The following is a 25,127-nucleotide window of genomic DNA, read 5'->3' on the forward strand; positions in this document are numbered from 1 at the left end:
GTCATATGCAGTGAACCACATCTTAAAAAGTGGTATACAGATGCGAAACATCTCGGCAAGTGACTTTATGCATAAAGTCAATTTCCAAGACAGTATTTTGGATTCTCACTTAATTAATCTCATGGCGTGTCAGCGTGGTACTAATGAGTACTGGTACCGTCGTCATGGTGATTTAAAATGTATGCTGAGGAACTTAGGAACTCCAACATGGTTCCTCACTCTGAGCTGTGCCGAGTATGGCTGGGAAGACTTACTTGAATTTCTACGAGAGGCAAATGGAAATATTGAAAACATTGAATTCAAGACACCTGGAGAACTGTGTTCTTTGGATCCAGTGAATGTATGCAGGTACTTCAATCATAGATTTGAAGCTATGATGTCTTTCATCACAAATAAAAAGAATCCACCTCTTGGAGAGGTGTTGGATTTCTTCTGGAGAAAGGAGTACCAAGCAAGAGGTGCCCCTCATATACATATGTTGTTGTGGATCAAGGATGCACCTAAATTTGGAACAGATCCGGATGACTTAGTGATGAATTTCATCGAACAGTATTCTACGTGTGCTGTTCCAAACGCAACGGAGAAGAAAAGTCTAAGAGAACAAGTTCTACGTTTCCAAAGCCATCGTTGTGGAAAGTACTGTCGTCGTAAATTCAGAAACAAGGACAAGTTCTACACCAAATGTCGTTTCAACTTTCCACGACCGGTGATTTCTAAAGGAAGAGTGAACAGTTTGATGTCTTCGCTGCGACATAATGTGACGAGGAAATCACCCAAGAATACATACAATTTGAAAAGGAACGAAGAGTCCAAGTACATCAATGACTACAACCCAGTGATTTTGTCCATGTGGAATGCTAACATGGATATACAGTTTGTGGCTGACAACTGTATGGCTGTGGCTCGGTATGTGACATCTTACATCACCAAAAAAGAAAAGACCGAACTGAAGGATATGTGGGAGGATATTTCTCATGAAAAGAGCCTCAGCAAGAAGTTGTACAGTTTCAGTCTGAAGATGTTGTCGCATCGAGAAATCGGAGCTTACGAATGTTCTGACCGGTTGTCTTCAGCAAGTCTCTATGCCAAATCCAGGAGTCTCGTTTGGGCGAGTCTTGGTCTTGCTGCAACGCGAAATCGAGTTCTAAAACCTGTCCGGGAAATTGAGTATTTGGCAGAAAAGGAACCAAACAGTACCGACATTTTGAAGACCAACATGTTGGATACATATTATCCAAATCGAAGCAGTCACCTTGAGAATGTTTGTCTATATGAGGTTCTCCAAAATTATATATTCAAGAGGAACATCAAAGAAGATATTGAGAAAGGAGTGTATGCTGTAATTGGAAGTGAGGGATGCCTGGTCAAGCAAAGAAAATGCCAATTAGTAAACCATCGAAAATTGAGTGGTGAATCTCCAGAAAAAAAGGAGTTTTTTTATTTAGCACTTTTGCAACTTTTCAAGCCTTGGCGTGCAGAAGAGGAACTGCTTGGAGATTTCCCCTGTTACGAAGACTCTTTCAATGCAGCCAAGGAGTCCATAGAATGTCCTGCTTTTTCTAAATATCAAGAAATGCTAACTTTGGAAATTGAGCAGGAAGCAACGATTGCAGCCGAGATTGCCAGAGACAGTTCTCAGGACAGTCAGAGTTCTGTTTCATTGAGTCAAGATCCACTTGGAGGACCTATTATCGAAAATGAAGCTGCCACTGCTATGAATGAAGTGGAAAGAGCCATGGCACATGCTCAGGAGGATTCAGTTAACTTAGAAGACTTGGAAAAACAACTCAACGTTGAGCAGAGGAAAATATATGATGAAGTTACCACGGAAATTGAGCACGGATTAAGTCATGAGAAGAACAAGTGCTCATGTACATCGTTGAAGCCTGTCCGACTGTACGTGAGTGGAGAAGCGGGAACTGGAAAAAGTTTCCTCATTAAAGCAATCTCTTGTTATTTGCAGGAAAGGACTGAGTCATCGCTGTCTTGTGTTGTCACCGCTCCTACTGGACTGGCAGCACATAACATTAAAGGTATTACTTTGCATCGTCTACTGATGCTGCCGGTGGAGCATGACAACAAATTACAATACAACAAGTTATCTGGAGATGCTTGCTGTGAAGTTTCAAGAGTCTTGAGGAAAATGAAACTACTTATCATTGACGAAGTAAGCATGGTTTCCAATGTCATGCTTGCCTTTGTGCATTTGAGAATGCAAGAAGTACTTAAAACTGAATATGATGTGTTATTTGGTGGGAAACACATCATTGTTTTCGGAGATCTTCTGCAGCTGACACCAGTAAAAGGTCAACCTGTGTTCAAAATACTCACGCATGAAGATACCAGGAAGTGCCTAGGGAGCATTGGCAACGTCAATATATGGTTAAACTTCAATTATGCAGAACTGCATCAAAATATGCGTCAGGCAAAGGATGAAGATTACAAGAATATTCTACAAGATATTAGAATTGGAAAAGTGACTGAGCATGGGAAAGAAGCTTTAAATGCACGATTACTGTCAAATTTATATCCCAAACAAGAGATTGTGCCTGAGAATATTTTTCAGAAAATTACTGAGAAGAAATCCGGGATATGTCTCATGCCAACTCTTGCAGAATGTGCCATCTTCAACAACAAAATGTTGAATTTAGAAAAGCAAGAGATTGTGAAACTTGAAGCTATCGACAAATTAGAGCATATGGGATCAACAATTATTTTGTCAGACAATTTGAAATCAAAATTAGATTCATTAGAGAAGACTATATCTAAAACAGCGGGTTTTGAAAAGACTTTGAATGTGTGTTTAAATTGCCGAATTATTTTGAGAAGGAATTTACATGTAGAAAGAGGTCTGGTAAATGGATCAATGGGTAATGTTGTTGATTTTGAGAAATACAGAAATAGAGATGGAATAGAATTTTTAAGAATTAAATTTGATGGCATTGAGGAAGTACAGCAAATTGGTCGTTGTTCTGCTAGGTTTTTGCTTGTTAAAGATTTATATGTTCGCCGTAAACAGTTTCCTGTTTGCTTGGCATATGCGGTGACAATCCATAAATCGCAAGGTTTAAGTGTAGACTGTGCATTGGTGAATATTGGCAGTTCTGTGTTCAAGGAGGGTATGGCATATGTGGCATTGTCACGAGTTAGAACTTTATCGGGATTGTACTTGATTGACTGTGATGTCACAAACATTTGTGCGGATCTAGATTGTGTTAAGGAATACAATAGGTTAAGAAGAGAGTATGCGCCACATTTGCCTCAATATCCTTTGTTTGAGAAACGTGTGGTAGGCCGCAAACGTAGAAATAGCAGTAATAGTAGGGAGGTTGTTGCAAAAAGACTAAAAGTCAATGAACCGAAAATTGTTAGCAGAAAGAAAGTGGATTCTGTTGAAGATGTTGTCGGTTTTCAATTTGAAAACAGTTCTGGTGTCAACTGCTATGCAAATGTAGTGGTTAATGTTCTCTTTTCACTAGAGAGTTTAAAAGAACAGATTCTGTTGAATTCTGAACAAATTTTATGCTGTTTGTTGAATTCTGTTTTCGAGAAATGTAGCACTGATCGAACAAAAGTAGAAAGTGTGTCTGAAGTTCGTTATCTGTTAGATGAATGTTCAGGTCAAACAGACTTCTCTGAAAATAATCAGCAAGATTGTCAGGAGTTTTTAATGTATATGCTTGATATATTGCAAGTTGAGGGTGTAGATGTAGATCACCTGTTTGGGCTTTCTTATCAATGGCAGCATGACTGCGAGAATTGTAGGGTATCAAGTACTACTAGTGTAGACTCAGAAAGATTTATATATTTAACTTTGCCAGACAGTAAATCAGTCTCCTTTAATAAGCTAGTAAATGCAGCGGATCACAACATGGAGTGTAGCCAATGTAAATCTGAAATGATGTCAACATTACTTATACGTAGATATGGACAGTATGTCATTTTAATGATGCAACGATGTAGGCCTGATGGATCAAAATTGTCAACTTTAATAAAAAATTTTGTGGCTTCTCAGCTTTCAATATCAGGAAGGACTTTTGTAACTGTAGCAATTATCTATCACGATGGTCCTTCAACAACTTCAGGACATTATACAGCTTATTTAAAGTCTCGAAACGGCTGGTCATTCTGCAATGATTCCGTTGTAAGTTTCAAAAAAAAATTGCCGTTTGACCTTAAAAATTCTTACCTGGTGTTTTTAAAACCAAAATTTTAAAGAAAGAATCTCGAGATTTCCTGTGAAGAATTGGAAAAGGTTCATCAAGTTGAGGGAATGTAAGTCTGCAATGCTGTCTAGATTATTGGTCCAAAACTTTTTATTATAATGTTATTTTGTAAAATCCGACTATATAAACCTGATGCAAGTAAGTCTGCTTCATAGTAAGCAGTATCAGTGTCATAGGAAAAGGAGAACATGAGTGACAAAGAAGAGTAAGATATTAGTAGTCCAGGATTGTGAAAATAATCTCAAATGTTTTCTTTTTGCAAGTTGCGAAAATAGAAAATGTCGGGATTTGATTGGAAGAATTACAAGACTTGCGAATCGCGGCAACATGATTTGGCCTAGTGGAAACATGTGATAGAATGAGAGAAGTCTTTTTTTCTATGTAACATATTTTTCGTATCGATGGAGGTTTTCTTTCAGAAAGTGGCGGGCTGAAAATATTTATAGCACAACAGAGTGGATGCTGTTCATAGGAGATCCTTCGACGTCATTGAAAGTAAGTTAATTTTAAGGAGTTTTGAAATCAGATTTCTTAGGTTGTATGGGTTTTTTAAACACAGTCATTTTGATTGTGTTTTTTTTCCCCGCTGTTACATGATGAATATCTTCAAGTCACTGATTTAAGTGAAATTTGATACATTCTGAGAACAGCAAAAATAAACCATTTAACATGTATAATTAATGTTCTTCTGTTTGTACTTATGATATACATTTAGAAATGTGAGGTAGATATGGAAAAACTGAGTCTTCTGTAAGTGTCAATTTTAATGCTTATAGTGCTGTATTTCCGGGTACTGTTTTTTTTAAAAGGAATAGGCCTCACCTCAAAGAAAGCTCTTCAAAGCAGACATCTTATTTGCATCCTGAAACTATCATTTAAAATATTAGAGACAATTTTATGATGGCTTTACATCTTCAACATCAAGATACAGTTTTTTGTAAAATATATATATTTAGGATTGTGTAGGGGACGTAGAGAAGCAGAGACTTCTGTAAATGTCAAAGTTGTTGAAAAACTGTTTGTTCTTGAACCTTTTCCCTTGTCTTTTCTAATTTTTAAGTACATGTTTTAATATTTTTGGAAATGTTTGTTCTCTGTTTTACAGATTGAAAGTATGAAAAAATATATTAAAAAGGTAACAAGAATTATAAGGTAAATGTTTTCTACTCTTTTTACCCGCAATGCACTGCTGATGATGTCACTGACACTATCTCTCATTTACTCTCTATAGCTGTCTTTCTTTTTACATTATTCTCTGTTTACTTCCCTTATACTAACTCTTCTTTTTTTTAAAAAAATATTTTTTTAGTTCGCTTAAAGTTCGCGAACCGGTCAGCGAACTTGAAGCGAACCAAAAGAAATAGAGCTTGCCAGAGTGATAAACATTCTAGCAATTTTATTTGAAAGGGGAGGTAGTTCTGAAAAGAACTTTTTTTTTTGTTTTTGTTGTTTTATATATATATTTTTTTTTTCTGAACATTTTTTGATTTTTTTGTATTTTTAGAACAGTTTTATGTTTTTTTTGTGTTTTTTATGGAGGGGAAACAACAAAAAAACAGGCATTGAAAACGGCTCAACAGGAGCAAAAAAAAAATTACTTCTTGGGTGCATTAGGGCACTTATGGTTTTCGAACACCATATTAATCAAATTGATGCTCATGTTCCCATACGACAACATTGCACCGCAATATATACAAGTAAACCTCATATGTTGGAAATTTGGTTGAATATTTGGCACAGTTTCCTGTGCCTCTCTTCCTGACAAAGACATTGATGAGGTAGATCTGGCCACAGGAGTTGTCGGGGGATTGTCTTGTAGGTCCCTTAACTCAGCCCGGCTGTAGTTCAAGGGATGCCACCTGGTCATATGTCGATGCATAGTATAGTTGCCCATACTATATTTCTTCTCTGTGCCTCTTGACAATCTGTAATCACAGATGAGGCAGGTGGCATATTTCGCATTCACCTTCTTCTCCCCTGGAGGGATGGAAAAAAACTGCCAGATGAAACTATTTTTTCTCTTTGAAACACGGGGCAACTCTGGGATAAATTGTTGTTGATCTGGATCCTCTTCTTCTTCTTCCTCCACTTCCTGCTCTCTGTTGGAGGTAAATTCTTATTATTACCATTCTTCTTATGAGGAGGTGGAGGTGGTGGTGGGGGTGTACCAGCTGCAGCAAGAATGGAAGCCATTGTTGAACTTCAGGTAAATGGTCTTTCTCTCACCAAGATGAAAGTCAGAGTGAGGAAAGAAGGAGGGGTTTACATGATTTGGGAAAAGCAAAAGTTCTGAACCAATGAAAAGTGTTATTTTTAGGTCACATGACCTAGTCATACATCATTTGGAAACCAAAAGTGAAATGAACCAATGAAAAGTTTGATAAACAAGTCACATGACCTGTTCCGCTTACGTTACGCGGTCCGCGCCGCGTCTCGGATCGCTTCCGGTTAGAGGTCCGGAGCACTTCCGGGAGCGCTAACGCAGCGCGTCATTAGACGCATTACGCGACAACGTGATACGTCGCGCTTCCGCGACGCGTCACAGTTCCGCTAACGTAACGTTGACCGGTTCGCGGATTAGGTCGCGGCATCAAGATGAGCTAACGGAAAGCTTCTCGGTTCGCGAACTAGAAGCGAAGGAAAAAAATTATTAAAAAAATAAATTATTAATAAACATCTAAAATATATTTTAAGATTTAAAGAAGAATACATTTTACAGTTACAGATGTTAGCTTTTAAAAAACCAATGAAATTCACAGAAAAAACCATAGGTTATAGACCATATATAGTTAGGAATTTGCATTTACAAAACCTTGAAAATTCAGTGAAAAAACCATAGGTTATAGACCATATATAGTTAGGGATTTGCATTTACAAAACCTTATTTTACTCGCATAAAACCATTGAAATTCCATATATAGTTAGATGCGCTAACTATATATCGCGCACCCGCAATCCACTGCTGATGATGTCACATATTACATCATTCATGACATGGTCAGTGACATCACTGATGACATCACTGATGACAACATCCAGTGACTGTTTGTTTCTGTAAAGTTAAAATATGTCTTACATATTGAAGAATGAGTGGATGTATAAGTGTCTGGATGAAGGATTTAGTAGGTGCATGACTGACTGTATGAGTGAGTGATTAAATGTGTCTCACTGAGTGCATGGGTTAGTGACTAAACTGTTTTAATTTGTGCATCATTATGTCTGTTGTTCTACAAACTGCTGCATGTGTTGATCAGTAGCTATATGAGTAACTGTATGGGTTATTGATTGGTTGTCCAAGTATTTGTATGGGAAACTGAGTGTGTGTGTATGGGTGGCTGGGAGGTGTGTGACTCTGTACATAGATGTGTGAGTAGTTGATTCACTATATGTATGGGTTCAAAAGTGCATGTGGAAACAGCTGTATGGGCGGTTGACTGTGTGCATGAGTGTATTGGTGAGTGAATGGATATCTCAGTGCTACATGTCAAAGTAAGTACATATGTAAAACACAGTACATGTGAGAGTTGACATATATAAATAACTGTGCATAAGAGCCAGTGAATGTGTGAGTGGCTGTATGGATCATTGTGAACTTGTATCAGGGATTGTATAAGAGAGTAAATATGTGTTAGTATATGTTTGAATAAGTAAAGTTTGTATAACTGTATAGTTGAGGAAATGGAGGTGTGATTGATTTTTTGCATAACTGACTAGGTGTGTGAGTAACTCCATGGATGAGTGACAGTCTGTGACTGTCTGTTTACACTGATTGTATCTAAGGTTATATTAGAGTCTGAAGAGGTTCATGGTATTATCACATGAATGATATCATCAGTGATGTTATCAGTCATGTCAAATGAGATGTTATCAGTGATTTTATCAGTGATGTCATTTGAGATGTCATCAGTGATGTCACTGACCATGTCATGAATGATGTAATATGTGACATCATCAGCAGTGGATTGCGGGTGCGCGATATATAGTTAGCGCATCTAACTATATATGGAATTTCAATGGTTTTATGCGAGTAAAATAAGGTTTTGTAAATGCAAATCCCTAACTATATATGGTCTATAACCTATGGTTTTTTCACTGAATATATATATATTCACTGAAAAAACCATAGGTTTCACACCAGTTATATAGTTAGGAATTAGCATTTAAAAAACCTATTAAATTCACTGAAAAAAACATAGGTTTCACACCAGTTATAGTTATCTGGAAATTTTACTCGCATAAAACCATTGAAATTCCCACGTTATAGTTAGTTGGACTCACATCAGTGCAGATCAAACAGAGGAATTAGAGAGGAATGAAATTATAATCAGGGTGGTAAAACTGGCCTGGCCTCCATAAAAATTCTATCTTGGAATATCGCTGGAGCAAAAGATATCTTAAATGATAAAGGGAAGACAGAGTCTTGGGACACACATGAAATAATCGCACTACAAGAAACTTGGCTAATAGCCCCTATTGAAGTTCCAGGTAAAATAGGTCATCGTGCCAGTGCTACACGAACTCAGCAATATGGACGAGCCAAGAGGGGTTTGTCTGTTTACATTTCCACGGCACTAAAAATCAAGTCCTCTCAATTAACCTCAACCACCCCAGACATGCAAATATTAAAATTGGAAATGGGACCATCCGTCCGTGTAGGCACCATTATACTTATTAATATATATGCCCACCCAAAAACTAAAATAAAACAAGAGCACTTCAAAAAAGTTAGTGATGTTATAGCGGAATTCCGCCTTGAACAGCCAACCTGGGAGATAATTATTACAGGAGATTTCAATTGTAACTTACTACACCCCCACGAAGAGGAAGAACATATCATTACAGCAAACGAAATCTGGGCAGTAGAAATGCAGGTGATCCCATTGGCAAAACGAATGGACAAAGTGGTCCGGCAACCAATATGGGACCTTGAACAGCTAGGCATGCGCATGTTAAATGGGAGAATAAAACAGGATAGACCCGCCAATTGCACGTATATCGGTCCCAGCTCAAGCTCAATCTTGGACTATACTATAGTCACTCTTCCCCTCGTGGGATTAACTAAGAAGTTTCAAATCAAATGTTCACCTAATAGTGATCATTCGGCTCAGCATATTGAGCTTAAAATAACCCCTCCAAAACACATAGAGGCCCCAATAATAGCTGGAGTAACATCGACAATAAATTTGAAACGTTTAAGATGAATGTGTGCCACACTACCACAGATAGCTCAAGATTCAAAAAATCTAATGCTAACGCTTGCCCCAGAAAATCAATTGACCATTGAAACAAAGACCACTTTCCTGAATAAGCTACCAAAAGTAGGAGTCAACACCAAAATGATGCATAATGGAAACAACAACAGCCCTCTTACTAGGATATCTCGAGCCCTTAGAAGGCGTTTGAGACAGTCTCTGAGGAAAGTACAAAGTCATAATTCTCAATCGAAAGTATGGCAGGATGTGCGTTCATTAAAGAAACAATACAAGAAACTAATCTGGAATGAAAATAAAAATGAGGAGACAAATTTCTTGACGGAAATAGTCTGTAATGCAAAAAAATCTGACTTCAGAGCATTCTGGTCGCTGGTAAACTCAATGAACAGAACCACAAACACCATAAGCACGACCTGCGTCTCGGAGATGGCATGGGCCCAGCATCTAATTGATACATTCTCAATAAACACCATGGAAGAGCTACCATTAGCTGCAAACCCAGTAAACAAACGTAAAAAGGGAGAGACTCAGCTCTTATTTGCATCCGACTCGATAAATAACCTGGAACAGAAAAACGAAGATTTAGGCCAAACCTCCCAAGCTTACGCTGAAGTAGAAATACTACGAATCATGAAGAAAAGTAGGCAAGATAGAGCACCAGGTCCGAACGGCGTCCCCGAGGCAATCTACAAGCAAGATCCAAATTATTGGGCCAGTAAACTTAACAACCTGTTTCAGACGATCAATGTCACCAGTCCCATTCCGGAAAGATGGAGAGGCGCGATCATTAACCCAATATATAAGGGCGGGGATCGTACAGATCCAGTAAATTATCGCCTAATCGCGCTGATAGATGCGGAGGCCAAATAATATGCTTCATTGGTTCTAACCGACCTTGTAAAATGGTCCGATGATAATAAAAAAATCCCTGTAAATCAGTCAGGGTTTAGGCGCGGAACAGGCACAATGGCAAAAGTCATAGCAATAAGCCTGATTGCAGAAAAAAGCCTACAAGACCGTCAAGCACTACATCTATGTTTTGTAGACTTCAAGGCGGCCTTTGATCGTGTTAGCTGACAAACATTATGGGCCAAATTAAAGCAACAGGGCCTGCCAGACACAATCTTAAACCCAATTTTGGACCTTTATACCAACACCTGGATGCAGGTTAAGATCGATAACGGCCGAAGGCTAACAAGGAAGATTACAACGAGTGAAGGATTAAAACAAGGCTGTGTCTTGGCCCCTCATCTTTTTAACTTGTTTATGGCCGATTTGACACCAAGGCTAGATGGGGTCAATGCACATCTGCCACGGCTAGGGACTCTGCCCCTTACGCATCTAACTTACGCAGACGATGTTGTCCTTCGTAGTCAAAGAAGAATAGAACTGTAACGTCTAATTCAAGAGCTGGCTGAATACACCAAAAAGAATCTGATGGAAATAAATAGTAAAAAAACAAAGGTCATGATCATAACGCATCGTCGCTCTAAACTGCAGAAATTTACAATTGATAACATGAACCTGGAAGTGGTGGACAGTTATAAATATCTGGGGATACATCTGGATAGATGGCTTACATTCTCCGTGCACTTCGACACTATTGAAAAGAAGGGAACAGCCCAATTGCATGCATTCTGCAGATTATCCAAACAGCTAAAAGGTCCCTTGTTCTACCCCCTTCTCACAGTTATCAAAGCCAAGCTACTTCCAACGATAGCTTATGGCAGTGTGGTACATAATGGAAGAAGTGCACCACTATTAGATAAAATCCAAACAAGAGTGTACAAACGCGTAATTTGGTTACCGTGCGATGCTTCACCAGCACAGGTACGTCTCGAATTCGGATTGCAGTCCCAAATATTACATAAAAGATATGAGTCAATTAAATTCTGGTACAACATTTGGCTCAATAGCGATATAGAAATTAACTCTGCCATTTGGGCCTCCCTGCAAAGCAACCCCAAATCTCATTAAGCAAAGTACCCAAATTTCTCCCTGAAAAGTACCGAGATGACAGCTGTTTGGCAAGCAGATCGTAAAAAAAGCAGCTAACATGCACTCGTTGATCGAAGATAAAACAACTTTAAGCCGCCGTGCACACGCATGGACGATAATGCAATCCTACAAAAAGCCGGTACCATCTGCCTATCTAGGCCTCGCTTTTCCTCCCCACCTAAAACTAAAGTACTTGAAGCTACATATGGGAAAACTCCCAACAAATGCCGACCAACCTGGCTGGAGGACTCCGGGCCCGAAGGATTGTAATCTATGTGGCGCTGCAGTGCAAGACTTTATACACTTGGTCTGCATCTGTCCAGTGCTGGAGTGTGATCGCCGGAGTTTACTCAGGAGAAAGTTCAACGAAAAAGGTATTCGAACATGCCGCTCAGGGATATTAAATGCATTGGATTCAGTGGACCCACAATTCATATGTCGAATAACTAAATATGTAACCAATTTTGAAAACTTACTGAAAAGCTAACACAAGTCAGAACCTTTGAACTTCAAATTTGCGATTTACATTGGTTGATTTAGTACTCGTTTCTGAAACTATTTATTAATATCGAGAACACTTGCAAAGGTCAATAAGGTTAAACTTATAACTCACCAAGTTGCACAAAAATTTCCTGTATTTGTTCTTTTTTTTTATAACAAAGGTGGTTTTATTATTGTCTTTAATGCATAATAGTACGCTAAGGAAAGTATTTTATTAACTGGAATATTGTAACGGTTTTTATTAACTATACAATAAAGAATTTATTTATTTGCTAGGAGATCACAGTATGAGTATTACGCTTTATAAATATTAAAAACAAATTTAAAAAGTACTTATTTTGTAATAATTCTTTTTCCATAATTTTTTTTTTAATAAACCCAATCATTTTGATAATTCCACATACGAAAACCAAGCTTCATTCTTTGCCTATCATATTGAGACGCATTCATTCATAAGCCTAAGCACAGAAGCATGAAAAATGTTGCAGCACTTTTTAAAAGGACAATCATTCTTTAATAGCAGAACCACAAATGTGCTTATGTAAAAAGGCTTTAAGAAAGGAAATCCTTACTTTAAATGTTTTCCTGTTATCTAAAATAATGAACCTCATGTTTGTAACTTGCAGGATTTTACCCTGTGTTTGTATTGACTAAATCGTAGCTGAATCAACATTCCTGTCTCTCCGTGGCCTACAAAAACCACAGCTGCTGCTTAACGGCAGTTAAAACACAGCTGGTGGAAAGCTTTTCTTAGTGTTGAAATGTAAGCACAGTGACAGTCTATTTAAAACTGAAGCATTTCAATGCATGTTCTATAATATGTGTTTAGTTCAGCAACATCCAATTTACTCAGATGAAGTGTTTGGCTGTTAATATCTAATACAATGTATCTAAGGAAAATGTTGTAACATCTTATAATTGTTTATTGCAAAACACACAATTTTGTTTTTGAGGCCTATTTTATGGATGTATGACGGTACAAAGCGTGCCGTCACAACGCATCCCTTTAGCACGCATCCCTTACAACGCAAGTCGTTACCACGACTTGCGTTGGTGGTGCGGATTTCAAATAGTATAATTTACTATTCTAACACCAGTCCCCGTGGACCCCAGGGAAGGTGTTGGGATAGTAAATATACTATTTGTAATCCTTTAGCGCCCTCCAGCGCAAGTCGTGGTAACGACTTGCGTTGTAAGGGATGCGTGCTAAAGGTACCGCGTTGTTATAACTTCGTGGTAAACGATGTTTACCCTATTTTATTCCTATTCAATGTGAATTCTAATTTCATCTTTTAAGCATTGTGGCAATTTTTACACGTGCATAGTTGCTTACTCTATCAATTTAATAGAAACATGTAGTTAAGGAGCATATCATATGGTTCATTTCTGGATTTTTATTAATTTTTATTTAATATTAATTAAATGACATTTTACATAACAGACTGATGACAGCAAAAAAAACACAAACACACACATTGAGCTCATTCCAGACATATACAGAAGGGGTTATACACTCAGAACACTTAATATGAACCACATACACATTCGAACACACATTTCACCCACAGATCAATACTTAGGACAGAAACAAAGGACAGCCCACAGACTGTACTTAAACCAAACCATTTGTAAATACTAGTTGTAAGTCTTATTTACAAGAAGAGCTTCTCAATAGTATTCCAAAGGACTGCAAAAACAGTCCAACAGACTGTTTCATTTTCAAGAAGCCAAAATACACTCAATTCACTAGCGTTGGCTGGCAGAACACCAAAAAATCGATCTGCAAATCTCCATTTATAAAAGTGTGCAGAAAAGGATCCTTGTTTGTATTATTTTCATATTTTAATTCCCTTGGGATACAGAATCACCAAGGAATAAATATGTTTTTATACCTACACCTATTCAGGTATTCCCCCCTAGGAAGCCGGATAATTTACTTCACATCTCACTATGGTACCTCCAAAAAGCAACACATTCTTCGATGTGTGCTTGAAACAGGCATGCCACAAATATTGCAGAATATGCAAATATTATAACCAAAGTAGCGCTTAAGGTACTCTTTGTACGTTGCGCCATTCAAATCTTATACGAAGTAGAGAAAAGTCTCCTCATTACCTGCCTACACAAATTGCAATTCATATATTCATCCCATACAAATCCAAGTTGGCCAACACAAATTCCAAAATTCCAAAGCTACAGTAAGCGTTACTAAACTACCTTACCAATCCCAGGCATCAAAACCAACAGCAAGTGTTGCATCAACAGAGCACTTACCAATCCCTTAGTTGTCCAGATTCTAACTGCCAAGTTCTGAATGACCTAACGGTCGTTTTTAGAATACTCACTCCAAAAAGGTTCTCAGTCAGGAGTGGTAAAACATCATGTGGAGGATCAAAATCAGGAAGACAAGAAATATACTGGGCTGCAGTGGTGTCACTAAGGGAGTGCGGGGGTGCGGACCGCACCGGGTGACACCAACACATGGGGTGACACCTTGACACCAAAATGCAATGTGGTGTCACTGTTCTTCTCGCCATTCTTCCTCTGCTCTCTCCTTGATACGCTCCTCTCTGACTCTGCTCTGACGGCCCGAAGACCTCCGGGATGGCTACCGAGTGATCCCAGGCGTCCCGAGTGTACCCGGCCACCTCGTCCTCAACCTCGGCAGGCAGGCAGGAAGGCTTCCTTACAACCAGACAGGCTCCTTAGAACCGGACCATGACCTTTGCAGCACCGCACCGCAGCTCCGCGAGCAGCTACTTCAAACAGTACTTGATCTGGCGATATCAATAAAACGTATAGTTTATGTCCTTTAAACATTACAAATGAAAAAGTGCTCTCCATTCCAGAGCTTGTGGTCAGATTTTGAAGCTCTTTGGAACAGACTTTTCCACCTCGCATCTGCCCCCTTTACAAGTACTGGTAATGACTGGCACAGCAAAGGTGACAGGGCCCACACTAAAGAACAGCCTTCCCCTGGTCCCTTTGCTGTTATCAGTTGGATGTTCTACTACCAGGAGAATATAACACAGGCAGGAACGGTTAATAAAAAATGAACGCCGGGCATTTTGCCTTCTTAAATTCCAGCAAGAAGCATTTTCCCACCTGGTAATTACACGGCCGTACCACTTACAATTGCAATTTGCCTATCACATAAGGCGAGCAGCTTGAACACTGTGCAAAGTCAGACATGGTTTGCATACATTACGTTATCGGCCTTTGTATAACGCAGTGCATTTCTTCTACTGGTATGGACTTGTAGCTCTGTTGTTATCAGTGAAGTCACTAGGGTGGTGCGGGGGTGCGGACCGCACGTCACCAGGAGTTACCGCACTGGGTGACACCAACCCTAGTGACGCCACTGCTGGGCTGCAGAGACAGAGAATCCCCAGAATCTCTGTGCACAGAGTACTTCCTTAGTAGAATCCGGTCCTGTCTTCCTCAGTAGATTTCTGTCTCCTGACAAGATCACTCCCTTAGTTCGCCACTTCTCTGATGAGGTCCACATTGGAGCGCCATTTGAAGAAAATAGAAATCTTCTCAGGGGTCTCACTGATACATCTTGGTCCTTTTAACCCAACAAAGAAGAAATTGGCACAGAAGCTGTAATATAAAATACATATTTATTAAACCTCAGATGAGGGAGACTACGTCACACAGAAACCTTAGCAACTGAAGGAGGTAGTCTGAAGAGTACAGAAAACTGGGCCTTATATATGCTTAGGGTTACATAGTCAGCATAAGACCGAGGGGAGGTCCTGGCACATGTAAGCATGCAAAATGACTAATATGGGCATGCACGATCTGCTTGCTCAACAAAGTGGGAGGAGCTAACAGTTGCTAATTCTGGTGAACACATCCTGACATTTACAGACTAGGAACAGCTGCAAGGACAGCTGCAAGCTCAACTGAGCATGTGCGAAGGTGGAAGATGCTAAATATAGTTCGTTTCTAGGCAAATTACACGAGCAGTCAACACTGAGTGAGGACAGAGCACATGGCGAGCGCGTGGCAGCAAATGGCAAACAAGATGTCTGCCAGAAATACAAAATGGCTTTCAGCTCATGCTAACAAATCCCTGCAATCTTTAACATAAACAGGTTAAAAAAATATTTGTTTTCGTATCTCAGTGTCAGTGATCAATGTCTAATGTGAAATTAATGCAACATACCACTTTTTGTCAAGTTTTACTGTAGAAAGGAACACTGGTTTAACCCATATAATATAAGTAAATTCAATAACCTATTCTGTCTCAATGAGTATAGCATTGAAATTCTTCAGCTGTAGTAAGTATCAAAGTTTCCACTGTATGTAAATACGTGCATTGAATATGTGAATAAATGTAAACAGTAGTAGCTGAACAGTCAAAAGTGAGTTCCTCCTATGCACAATGGCAAACTTCAGATTAAGAATTAGCGCCCAGGCACTGCGTACGAGGTAGTGGTGCGCTCTATAGATGTCCTTTATTATTATTATTATTTATTTGGTCAGTTATTATTCCCAACTTTCAAAAATTCCATGTAATATCGCTGTCCCTGACAAAGATATGCCACTTTCAGAAGTCACAAACGCCACCAAAGCACACTAATATTATTGTCCTCTATAGATTGTTAACGATTCTGCATAAAATAACCAATTTGAAATAAGTAGTACTTTTTCGAAAGGCTTAAAACACTATTGCTGATGCCCCCAGGGGTGTGTGCGTGGGGGGGTGGGGGGGAGGGGTGTAGGAATGGCAGAAAGTAAGATCGAAATAAATATGGTATGAGACGTAAAAATAAAGTGGTTACTTACTGTCCACATCGGTAATCATTTGCCCAAAGAGTTGTAGGTATGGCTGATATATCACATTTCGAAAGATCCAGTTCAACCGTTGCTCATTTTTTACCATGATCGCTTGTTTAGCTACCCCAAATGACACTATCCAAATAGCCAGCAGGAACAGGAAGAAGAAGATGTCCTTTGTCTGAAATAAGAAATAAAATAATGTAAGTGCCTTTAGCAAAAATATACTACTTTTTGTTCAATTTACAAAGTGCAATGTGGTAATGGCAGCAATCAATCAATCAATCCGAACATTTATAGAGCGCGCTACTCACCCGTGAGGGTCCCAAGGCGCTGGGGGGGGGGGCGTTACTGCTCAAAGAGCCAGGTCTTGAGGAGCTTCCTGAAGGAGAGATGGTCCTGGGTTAGTCATAGGTGGGTGGGGAGGGTGTTCCACGTCTTGGCCGCTAGGTAGGTGAAGGATCTTCCTCCGGTGGTGGATCTGCGGATCCGTGGGACGGTGGCAAGGGCGTGGCTGGCGGAGCGGAGCTGGTTGGTAGGCGTGTAGAACGTGAGGCGGTTGTTGAGGTATTCGGGGCCCAGGTCGTGGAGAGCTTTGTGAGCGTAGGTTAAGAGTCTGAACGTGATCCTCTTGCTGATGGGGAGCCAGTGCAGGTCCTTCAGGTGGGCGGAGATGTGACTGTTTTGTGGGACGTCCAGGATGAGTCATGCAGATGCGTTCTTTATGCGCTGGAGTCTTTTCTGTAGTTTGGCCGTGGTCCCAGCGTAGAGGGCGTTCCCGTAGTCAAGGCGGCTGGTGACGAGGGCCTGGGTGACCGTCTTCCTGGTTCCGGTGGGGATCCAGCGGAAGATCTTGTGAAGCATGCGGAGGGTTTTGAAGCAGGAGGATGTAACGGCGTTGACTTGCCTGGTCATCGTGAGGGAGGAGTCAAGGATGAAGCCCAGGTTGCGTGCATGGCCCGTGGGCTTGGGAGGGGTGCCCAGAGACTGGGGCCACCAGGAGTCGTCGCAGGCAGAGATGGATGGGCCGAGGATGAGGACTTCCGTCTTGTCTGAGTTCAGTTTCAGACGGCTGAGCTTCATCCATGCCGCAACATCTTTCAATCCGTCCTGGAAGCTGGCTTTGGCGGTGGCGGGGTCGTTGGTGAGGGAGAAGATCAGTTGGGTATCGTCTGCGTAGGAGATGATATTGAGGTTGTGCTTGCGTGCGATGGCTGCGAGCGGGCTGATGTAGACATTGAAGAGGGTGGGGCTGAGCGAGGACCCTTGGGGTACGCCGCGGATGATCTTGGTGGCTTCTGCGCGGAAGGGTGGGAGACGGACTCTTTGGGTTCTGTCGGAGAGGAAGGAGGTGATCCATTCCAGGGCCTTTCCTTGGATCCCGGCGTGGTGGAGGCGGGTGGTCAGGGTGCGGTGGCAGACCGTGTTGAATGCGGCCGATAGGTCGAGGAGGATGAGGGCAGCAGTTTCCCTGTTGTCCAGCAGGGTCCTGATGTCATCGGTGGCTGCGATGAGGGCGGTCTCGGTGCTGTGGTTCGCTCGGAATCCGGACTGTGATGGGTCGAGGGAGCCGTGTGAGTCGAGGAAGGCGGTCAGCTGCTTGATGACGTTTTTTTCGATGACTTTAGCAGGGAAGGGGAGGAGCGAGATGGGGCGGAAGTTCTTGAGGTCCGTGGGGTCAGCAGTGGGTTTCTTCAGGAGGGCGCTGATCTCCGCATGTTTCCAGCTCTCCGGGAAGGTTGCGGATGCGAAGGAGTTGTTGATGATGTCCCGGAGTTGGGGTGCGATGATGGAGTCGGCTTTGTTGAAGATGTGGTGTGGGCAGGGGTCGGCTGGGGAGCCCGAGTGGATGGTGTTCATCGTGCGGATGGTGTCTGTCGTGCTGACCGGTGTCCAGGTGCATAGAGTGGTGGTGGGGGGCATCGGTTCGGTGGCCGGGTACGTGTTCTAAGCGCAGAAGCTGTCGTGGATGTCGGTGATCTTTTGGTGGAAGAATGTGGCGAGGGAGTTGCAGAGGTCTTGTGATGGTGCAATGTCATTGTTGCTGGCGTTGGGGCTGGAGAGCTCTTTCACAGTATTGAAGAGTTCCTTGCTGTTGTGGGTGTTGTCGTCTAGGCGTGCCCTGAAAGATGACATTTTGGTGGTGCGGATCAGCTGGTGGTGTTCGCGGATGGCGTGCTTGAGGGCTGTCATGTTTTCCGTTGACTGGTTGTGGCGCCAGGCTTTCTCGAGGGCGCGGCAGGATTTCTTGGAGACTTTGAGGTCTTTGGTGAACCATGCGACTTTCTTGCTGTCGTGGTTGCTTGGAGGGTTCTTCATTGGAGCAAGGGCATCGGTGCAGTCAGTGATCCACTGTGTGAGGTTGCGGGCTGCCTCGTTGGGGTCCATGGTGTTGGTGGGAGGGTTTTGGCTCAGGGAGGTGGTGAGCTGGTCGTTGGTGATCTTGCTCCAGCATCTTCGGGGGGCATGTTGCGGGCGGTGGTGGGTCGTTGTTTTCCTGAAGTTGAAATGGACGCAGCTGTGATCAGTCCAGTGGAGTTCGGTGGCGTGGTTGAAGGAGATGTGGTTGCTGGAGGAGAAGACGGGGTTGAGCATGTGGCCGGCTCGGTGGGTGGGGATGTTGACCAGTTGCTTGAGTCCGAGGTTGGCTAGGTTGTCTAGCAGGGAGGTGCTGTTGTTGTCCTTGTTGTTCTCCAGGTGGAAGTTGAGGTCCCCTAGCAGGATGTAGTCGGAGGAGGCGAGAGCGAGCGGGCTGATGAAGTCTGCGATGGCTTCGCTGAACTGTGCTGGTGATCCCGGGGGTCTGTAGATGAGGGTGCCTCTAAGGGTGGTCTTGGGGTCGGTGTGTAATTGGAAGTGGAGGTGCTCTGCGGCGGAGAGGGTGTCGTTGGTGTCGGTCGTGATGCAGATGGTGTTTCTGTGGGCAATGGCGTTGCCACCTTCGGTTTGGTTGACGCGGTCTCTCCGGATGATCTTGTAGCCGTCCGGGATAGCTATGGCGATGTCGGGGGCTGAGGAGGCGTTCATCCAGGTTTCCGTGAGGAGGGCGATGTCCGGTGCTGTAGTGTCAAGGAGGTCCTAGAGTTTGATAGCATGTTTGTGGACGGAGCGGGTGTTGAGCAGGAAGCACTTGAGGTGGTTGTTGTTGGCGTCTGTTCTGGCGGGCATGGAGCCGGACCGGGTGCAGCTGAAATTGCAGGCATGGCAGGTGAAGGCTCCATGGGTGCGTTTCGGGGTGGCTTTGTAGCAGGCTGGCTGTCGGCCGGTGTTGAGTGCGTGGAGGGTGGCAGCGTCGTGTCTCCGAAGGGTGGGCTGGCTCCCGCGGGGTCCAGGGGTTCTGGCGCTGGGAACAGTCCAGGCATGGACAGGCACAGATGGGCTTGCCTTTGGCGCGCCTTCGGCGTGCCAAAGGCGCGCCCGCTGCGCACTAGCTGGCGCGGCCGCTGCGCGGCCGCTGCGCGGCCGCCGTGCGGCCGCCACAAGAGGCCAATTGGGAGGAAGGAGCAGCTGGGAGTCGGGAGCGGGGTGGCCAATGGGCAGTGGCACAGGGTACAGAAGGAAAAAGGGGGTGGGGCCGCGGGGGAGCAGCGGCGGGAAGCGGGGAGCGGGGGGGCACAGAGGGCACAGAGGGCAGAGCAAACACGAAGTACGAATGACAAGGGAAACCACATAATCAGGGCACAAATACAAGTAAACAAACCAGAGACAGAATACCAGTGGCAGCAGAGGTGCAGGAGGCAGGGGGCGGGCGGGGCACAGAGGGCAGAGTAAAACGAGGTTCGAGCTACAGGAGAGACCAAGAAATCAGAACACCGATACAGTATACAAGTTCAGAGACAAGAATATCAGTGGCAGCGAGGTGCAGAACAGGAGGCAGGGCGTCAAGACCAGGTGCAAGCTGGCGGCGCCGGGGGCACAATCTCGGGGTCAGGAGGAGCCGAGCGGCGTGTTGGGGTGGCCTGGGGACAGGTCGCACTCACCTGCGCCGTGCGGCCGCCATAAGAGGCCAAGTGGGAGGGAGGAGCAGCTGGGAGGCGGGAGCAGGGTGGCCAATGGCACGGGGTACAGAAGGAAAAAGTGGGCAGGGCCACGGGGGAGCAGCAGCGGGAAGCGGGGAGCAGGGGGGCACAGAGGGCAGAGCAAACACAAAGTACGAATGACAAGGGAAAACACAGAATCAGGGCACAAATACAAGTAAACAAACCAGAGACAGAATACCAGTGGCAGCAGAGGTGCGGGAGGCGGGGGCGGGCGGGCCACTGAGGGCAGAGTAAAACAAGGTTGGAGCTACAGGGGAGACCAAGAAATCAGAACACAGATACAGTATACAAGTTCAGAGACAAGAATAGCAGTGGCAGCGAGGTGCAGAACAGGTGGCAGGAGCGTCAAGACCAGGTGCGAGCCGGTGGCGCCGGGGGCACAATCTCGGGGTCAGGAGGAGCCGAGCGGCATGGGGGGGCGGCCTGGGGACAGGTCGCACTCACCTGCGCCGTGCGGCCTCCATAAGAGGCGAAGTGGGAGGGAGGAGCAGCTGGGAGGCGGGAGCGGGGCGGCCAATGGGCAGTGGCAGGGGGTACAGAAGGAAAAAGGGGGCGGGCCGCGGGGGAACAGCGGTGGGAAGCGGGGAGCGGGGGCCACAGAGGGCAGAGCAAACACGAAGTACAAATGACAAGGGAAACCACAGAATCAGGGCACAAATACAAATAAACAAACCAGAGACAGAATACCAGTGGCAGCAGAGGTTCGGGAGGCGGGTGGCGGGCGGGGCACAGAGGGCAGAGTAAAACGAGGTTTGAGCTTCAGGGGAGACCAAGAAATCATATCACAGATACAGTATACAAGTTCAGAGACAAGAATATCAGTGGCAGCGAGGTGCTGAAAAGGAGGCAGGAGCGTCAAGACCAGGTGCGAGCCGGCGGCGCCGGAGGCATAATCTCGGGGTCAGGAGGAGCTGAGCTGCGTGGGGGGGCGGCCTGGGGACAGGCATCATCACTTACGGAAACTAACAAAAAAAGGCTTGCACCATTTATATCACACAAAGCAGAAGTAATGTTGCGCGAAGATGCAAAGCACCAACATAGAGTGCAAAATCCAACAGAAATGCAGAAACTTTGAATTTTATGTCAAGACTCGGAGGCTCATGCTGTGTGGTCTTTCTTGCCATTTAACCCAATAGCAGCCAGATTTTATGAACAGTCATTCATGGAAGCTGAAAAGCAATATTAGAACTTCAAAACCCAGCAGCCTTAAGTACTGAACTAGCAACTGTTACAATCACAGGTGTCTCATTAGTCCTCGATAGATAGTCTTTGGACATCCTGCTCTTCATTTTCTTGCTGCTGGCAGTCACTTAAGTCTCTGACACTTTCCTTTCAATGGCTTTGATTTGGTTCATTCATTGTGTACAGTGGTAAGATGGATATTATTTAGAATGCTTTGTTTTTATCATTTATTAGGGTTCTTGTTCTTGTTTAATATGCACTGATATTTAAACGCATTATTAAGCAATTGGACTCGATACTAAATAGGACTGTAAACAACATTGAATGTAATTTATTGTTGGTGATCAATAACACAGCTCTAGAACACATTTAAAAGTACTTTCTATTTATATTTGTTGTTTTAAGCATATATACATATAAGGGCTTAAAATACCTGCTTAAGGGAATTATGCTTAATTTTGTACCAGCTGGGACATCAAAATACTGGTGGCGCCTACAGGAAACTGATCAGGTGGCAACCCTACTTGCAGCACACCAATAAAAGCCTTTTGTGCCCCTCAGGAGCTGTTGTGCAATTACATGACCGCTCACCTGTGTGAAGCGTGTCCTTCCACACTTGGCTCAAGCTCTCTCGAAGGTGTCTAGACAATGCTGAGGTTTCATAAGTATTTATTAATAGTTTCTATTGTATATTAATTACATTTCAGCTTCAAAGTCTTCGTCTCACATTGGATAAAACAAGCCCTGCCGCCTATCAGAGATCCAATTTAAACTCCTTCAAAAACCTATGGCCTGACTACGATAGCAGGAGGACCACCACCGTCAGCCCGTTGGTGATAGTCCTCTCGCCAATCGTAAAGGCTGATCCGACCACCACATTACGATGCCGGTCGGATTGGTGGCAGTCGGAAAATCTGACCGCCACGGTTCCAACAGTTGGATTGAATCTGACCACCAGTTAGACCGCCCGCATAGCCCAGAATGGTGCCAGTGCCTGTTAGGCACCACCGGTCAGATTATGATGTTGATGCCTGCCAGCCTTTCCATGGTGGTTCACCCACCATGAAAAGGCTGGTGGGGATGGACATCAGGGGCCCATTGCGGGCCTCCCTCCGCTCTATGCCATTCCTGTGGCTGTTGGGGAGCATCTATGGTGCCCCCAACATATCCCTGTAGCAAGTGACAGGCATCATATGGTGCCTGTCACGTAGTACAGGGATATGTAAACCGTCCCTTTTTAACATTGCGGCGGGTGCAGCAGCCCGCAGCACCCACCGCAATGTTAAAGGTGGGTAATGCAAACGCAACGGTGGTGGTAGCATCATAATTCCTATTGTGATACTGCTGTACAGTGGCTGGGCAGTCCCAAATAGGAGACAATGGCAGACGGCCCAAAATCCGGCCGCCATCGCAATGATCCACATAGTTGTTTCCAGTGCACAGGCTTGACTTTCCACAATTTCAAGAGACGGATCATTTGATCAAGTCATATTTGTCTATTAGAATGTAATATTACAAATACTTCAACTAATTTATGTTCTGTGGCAATTTTCCTTTACTAAATGCCAAGAGATTGTTGGTGTAAATAATAGTGTATGTATATAGTGGCTCTGTGAAGGCAAGGAGAGGATGACATGGGGTTATTGGACAAAATATTGAGTTGTAAATATCGGGAAAGAGAAATATCAGAAATAAAATATTGCAATGAAGAAATATGATTGTCAAGAATTTTGGGGTACGTAATATTGATTTAAGGATATTGTTGTTTTTCATATTGTTTTTAATAAAATAGTTTTTTAGTTCATATATTAATTTTATGTGATATTATGGTTTGTATAATTGTTATTATTTTTTTACATATAGTTTTACATTTCTAATATTTAGAATGTCTCTAAAATTGTTAATAGCAATTTAGAGTGTCATAGTGGTTGTTGGGTTTGTAGGGGATAGAGTGGGAAGTTAATGATTAATAATTCAATATTGAATAATTACAATTTTAAAATTAATTAAGTGATTGATAGTTATGTAAATTATTTAATACTGCTATTTTTGTCCTATTTTAGGTATGGGATGCTACTTCTGTAGCGGTATATATTGGGAAGTTAATTAAGTAATAATTCACAGTATATATCATGAATGTAGAACTTTTTATTGATTAATTATTTGAATTGTGTAATACTCATATATGTTAGTTATATTTTAGGTGTGAGTTTCTAGGTTTGTAGGGGTTTAATATGGGGAGTTGAGTAATAATGAATAATGAACATACTATTAGTTATTACTTTTTTATAATTAATAATTGATTATTAATCCTGTAATACCTATAAAATGTATTTATATTTGAGGTGTATGTCGGGATGAAAGGACGATGGCGGATTGAGTCCGCTCAGGAGGGCGCCTTCCACTGACCTCTCCAGCTCAGTTCTGCTCTGGATGAAGGGGCTATCCGCGCTGGTGGTGGGACGAGGGAGCTGTGAACATGGATGTCTGCTGGGAAGATCGCTTCTGTGTCTGCTGCACTCAGGCATGGCCAGTTCCTGCTCTGGTCCTGCAGTTCTGAAACATCCATTCTGGGGCTTGAGATGGCTGATGCCCTGATCTCTGCAGTACAGGAAGGCTGGGAGGAAAAGGGTGTTCCCCTGGCTACTTCTGTTATGAATACAGAATCACCAGCTATTGGACAGCAGGGGAGTCGACCCTCTCAGCATATTCTAGTAGCATTGTAGTTTTTACGGATATTGGGAGAGAGGGAGAAAGAGAGAGCCTACAAACGCAATCTGGTGGCTCAGAATCAGCTGGTTGTAGCTCTCCAGTACCGTCTGCCATCCAGCCTGTTTTGTCAATAGTCAAGTCAAGTCAAGTCAAGTCAATAGATTTATATAGCGCGCTACATACCCGGAGGGTCTCAAGGCGCTTGAAGAAGGGTGGGGAATTACTTGTCGAATATCCACGTTTTAAGTTGCTTTCTGAATGCTAGGTTGTTCTGAGTAAGGCGAAGGTGAGTGGGAAGTGAGTTCCAGGTTTTAGCTGCCAGATAGGAGAAGGATCTACCTCCCATGGTGGTTTTGTTGATGCGAGGTACAGTGGCAAGGGCTTGGTTGGAGGATCGTAGCTGGCGGGAGGGGGTGTAGAAGGACAGTCGTGTGTTGAGGCATTCGGGTCCGATTTCGTAGAGTGCTTTG

General features: G+C 43.1%; 1 protein-coding gene across 1 annotated transcript in view; it reads right to left on the reverse strand.

Annotated features, from left to right (window-relative positions):
- Positions 1–25,127, reverse strand: part of LOC147693339 (transient receptor potential cation channel subfamily M member 2-like) — a 1,947,553-nt gene that overhangs the window by 313,156 nt on the left and 1,609,270 nt on the right. The window contains exon 17 of the mRNA XM_086935940.1: positions 16,733–16,904. Coding sequence (XP_086792066.1) covers positions 16,733–16,904 — 172 coding nt within the window. The remainder of the gene's footprint in view (positions 1–16,732; positions 16,905–25,127) is intronic.

This window comes from Lissotriton vulgaris, chromosome 8 (assembly GCF_964263255.1).
Source record: "Lissotriton vulgaris chromosome 8, aLisVul1.2, whole genome shotgun sequence".
NCBI lineage: Eukaryota > Metazoa > Chordata > Amphibia > Caudata > Salamandridae > Lissotriton > Lissotriton vulgaris.